Source organism: Tachysurus fulvidraco, chromosome 23 (genome assembly GCF_022655615.1).
Source record: "Tachysurus fulvidraco isolate hzauxx_2018 chromosome 23, HZAU_PFXX_2.0, whole genome shotgun sequence".
Lineage (NCBI taxonomy): Eukaryota > Metazoa > Chordata > Actinopteri > Siluriformes > Bagridae > Tachysurus > Tachysurus fulvidraco.
Genome location: NC_062540.1, coordinates 21,566,336 through 21,568,835, shown reverse-complemented (window position 1 = coordinate 21,568,835; position 2,500 = coordinate 21,566,336). Strand labels below are relative to the sequence as shown.

Below are 2,500 nucleotides of genomic sequence, written 5' to 3'. Positions count from 1 at the left end.
CTCTATCTCTCATTCTCGCTATCTCTTTTCTATCTCTATGTGCATTCTCCTATCTATCTCATCTATCTCTCTTATTTCTCTCGATCTCTATCTCTCTCTCTGTGTGTGTGTGTGTCTCTCTCTCTCTTTCTGTGTGTGTGTGTCTCTCTCTCCTTCTGTGTGTGTCTCTCTCTCATTCTCTCTCTCTCTCTCTCTCTCTCTCTCTCTCTCTCTCTCTCTCTCTGTGTCTCTCTCTCTCTCTTTCTGTGTGTGTGTGTGTGTCACTCTCTCTCTTTCTGTGTGTGTCTCTCTCTCTCCTTCTGTGTGTGTCTCTCTCTCTCTCTCTCTCTCTCTCTCTCTCTCTCTCTCTGTGTCTCTCTCTCTCTCTTTCTGTGTGTGTGTGTGTCTCTCTCTCTCTTTCTGTGTGTGTGTGTCTCTCTCTCCTTCTGTGTGTGTGTGTCTCTCTCTCTCTCTCTCTCTCTCTCTCTCTCTCTCTGTCTCTCTCTCTCTTTCTGTGTGTGTGTGTGTGTGTCTCTCTCTCTCACTCTCTTTCTGTGTGTGTGTGTGTGTCTCTCTCTCTCTCTCTCTCTCTCTCTCTCTCTCTCTCTCTCTCTCTCTGTGTGTGTGTGTGTGTGTGTGTGTGTGTGTGTGTGTGTGTGTGTGTGTGTGTGTGTGTGTGTGTGTGTGTGACTACAGAGAGCTCAGAGACTCTTCAGCCGTCAGTGAATCAGAGAGAACGACACAGATCCGGGAGGTGAATCACCACTAACACACTCAGTAAGTGTTTTTTTGTGTTTAAATCGAGTTATTTTTTGGTGTTTAGCGATGTGAAAGTAACAGTAAGTAAAACTGCAATAAACAGCTGGAAACTTTCTACAATGTGATATTTTATTGTCGCGATTCATTTCATTCAGATGACTCGATAATATTCAGGAGTCATTTGTAATATAAAGACTTTTATTATGTCATGATTAATGTAATGAACACAAAGATCTCCATAAAGCCACAAAACGTTTGATTTCTGAATCAGAGATTTGTTTTTAAAGTAAAAGGATTTAAATAAATTCTTATTCTAAATGAATCCCCTTCATTTAAGTGTGTAACATTTATGTATATATAAAATATTTGACTAAAATGATGTACATAATAATAAGTCATATATAAATACACATAAAGAAGAGTCACATTTAAAATTTGGTGTAAATTTGACAGAACAAACACCTAAAACATCCCTAAAGACTGATTACTTACTTGATAGCATCTTTAATTCAGGGAAATAAATGTGTCAGTTCTAATAATTGAAAAGTAGAAAACATAAAGTCAAGTGAAATGCTATAGCTGAAGGTATTTGTGTGTGTGTGCGTGTGTGTGTGTGTGTGTGTGTGTGTGTGTGTGTGTGTGTGTGTGTGAGGTGATGTTTGACCTTGGCAGAGCTTCTAGTACGTGTTTGTGTCACTGACTTGTTAAAATCTGTTCATTCAATGTAAACTTTACTTTCAGCTAAACTACGAACTCAGTGTATTCAGCTAAGTCCAGAATTATTGCCACCCTTCCAAAAAAGGGGCACAGAAACATCATTAAAATGAATATATAATAAAATAATTATTCATTCATTCATTCATTCATTCATTCATTCATTCATTCATCTTCTACCGCTTATCCGAACTTCTCGGGTCACGGGGAGCCTGTGCCTATCTCAGGCGTCATCGGGCATCGAGGCAGGATACACCCTGGACAGAGTGCCAACCCATCACAGGGCACACACACACTCTCTCACACACACACACACACTACGGACAATTTCCCAGAGATGCCAATCAACCTACCATGCATGTCTCTGGACCGGGGGAGGAAACCGGAGTACCCGGAGGAAACCCCCGAGGCACGGGGAGAACATCCAAACTCCACACACACAAGGCGGAGGCGGGAATCGAACCCCCAACCCTGGAGGTGTAAGTGGGGAACGTGCTAACCACTAAGACACCGTGACCCCATAAAATAATTAAAAGTTTTTTTTTGAAAACCGGAGCTGCTGTTATAGATCTCAGCAGCAGTGTGGTCGAATGTCAGCATGTATATTAGGATGTTAATAATAACACACGATTCCTCTGATTTCAGGTCAGTTGCAGTTGGAGCAGAAACCAGCATCTGTGACATTTTAACTTGGAACTGAAAGAATGAATGAGCGAGTTTGGGTGAAGCATGGCTGGACCACCATCATGTGTGCTCTTGTTCTCTTCCACATATGTCTCGGACAGAAAGACTGCACCGGAGTAGACTGTCCACATCTGGACAGCTGCATTGAGGAGGTTCTGGAGGACGGCGCATGCTGTGCCACATGTTCACAGCGAGGCTGCACATGTAAAGGCTATCAGTATTATGACTGCATCAACGCCGGGTTTAAAAAAGGGGAGGTTCCTGAAGGAGAGTCATATCTGGTGGACTCGGGCAGTACGGAGTGTTGGTGTCCTGCAGGTGGAGGTAATATAAGTTGCCGCTTCATCCCGTGTCCTGACGTCCC

General features: G+C 42.8%; 1 protein-coding gene across 1 annotated transcript in view; it reads left to right on the top strand.

The window, feature by feature from the left end:
• The first annotated feature begins 581 nt into the window (after nt 1–581).
• Nucleotides 582–2,500, top strand: part of LOC113650920 (fibulin-2-like) — a 33,908-nt gene continuing 31,989 nt past the window's right edge. Inside the window, exons 1-2 of the mRNA XM_047807373.1 lie at nt 582–756; nt 2,098–2,500. The exon at nt 2,098–2,500 is cut by the window's right edge and continues 836 nt beyond it. Of these exons, the coding sequence (XP_047663329.1) occupies nt 2,157–2,500 (344 nt within the window). The 5' untranslated portion in view covers nt 582–756; nt 2,098–2,156. The remainder of the gene's footprint in view (nt 757–2,097) is intronic.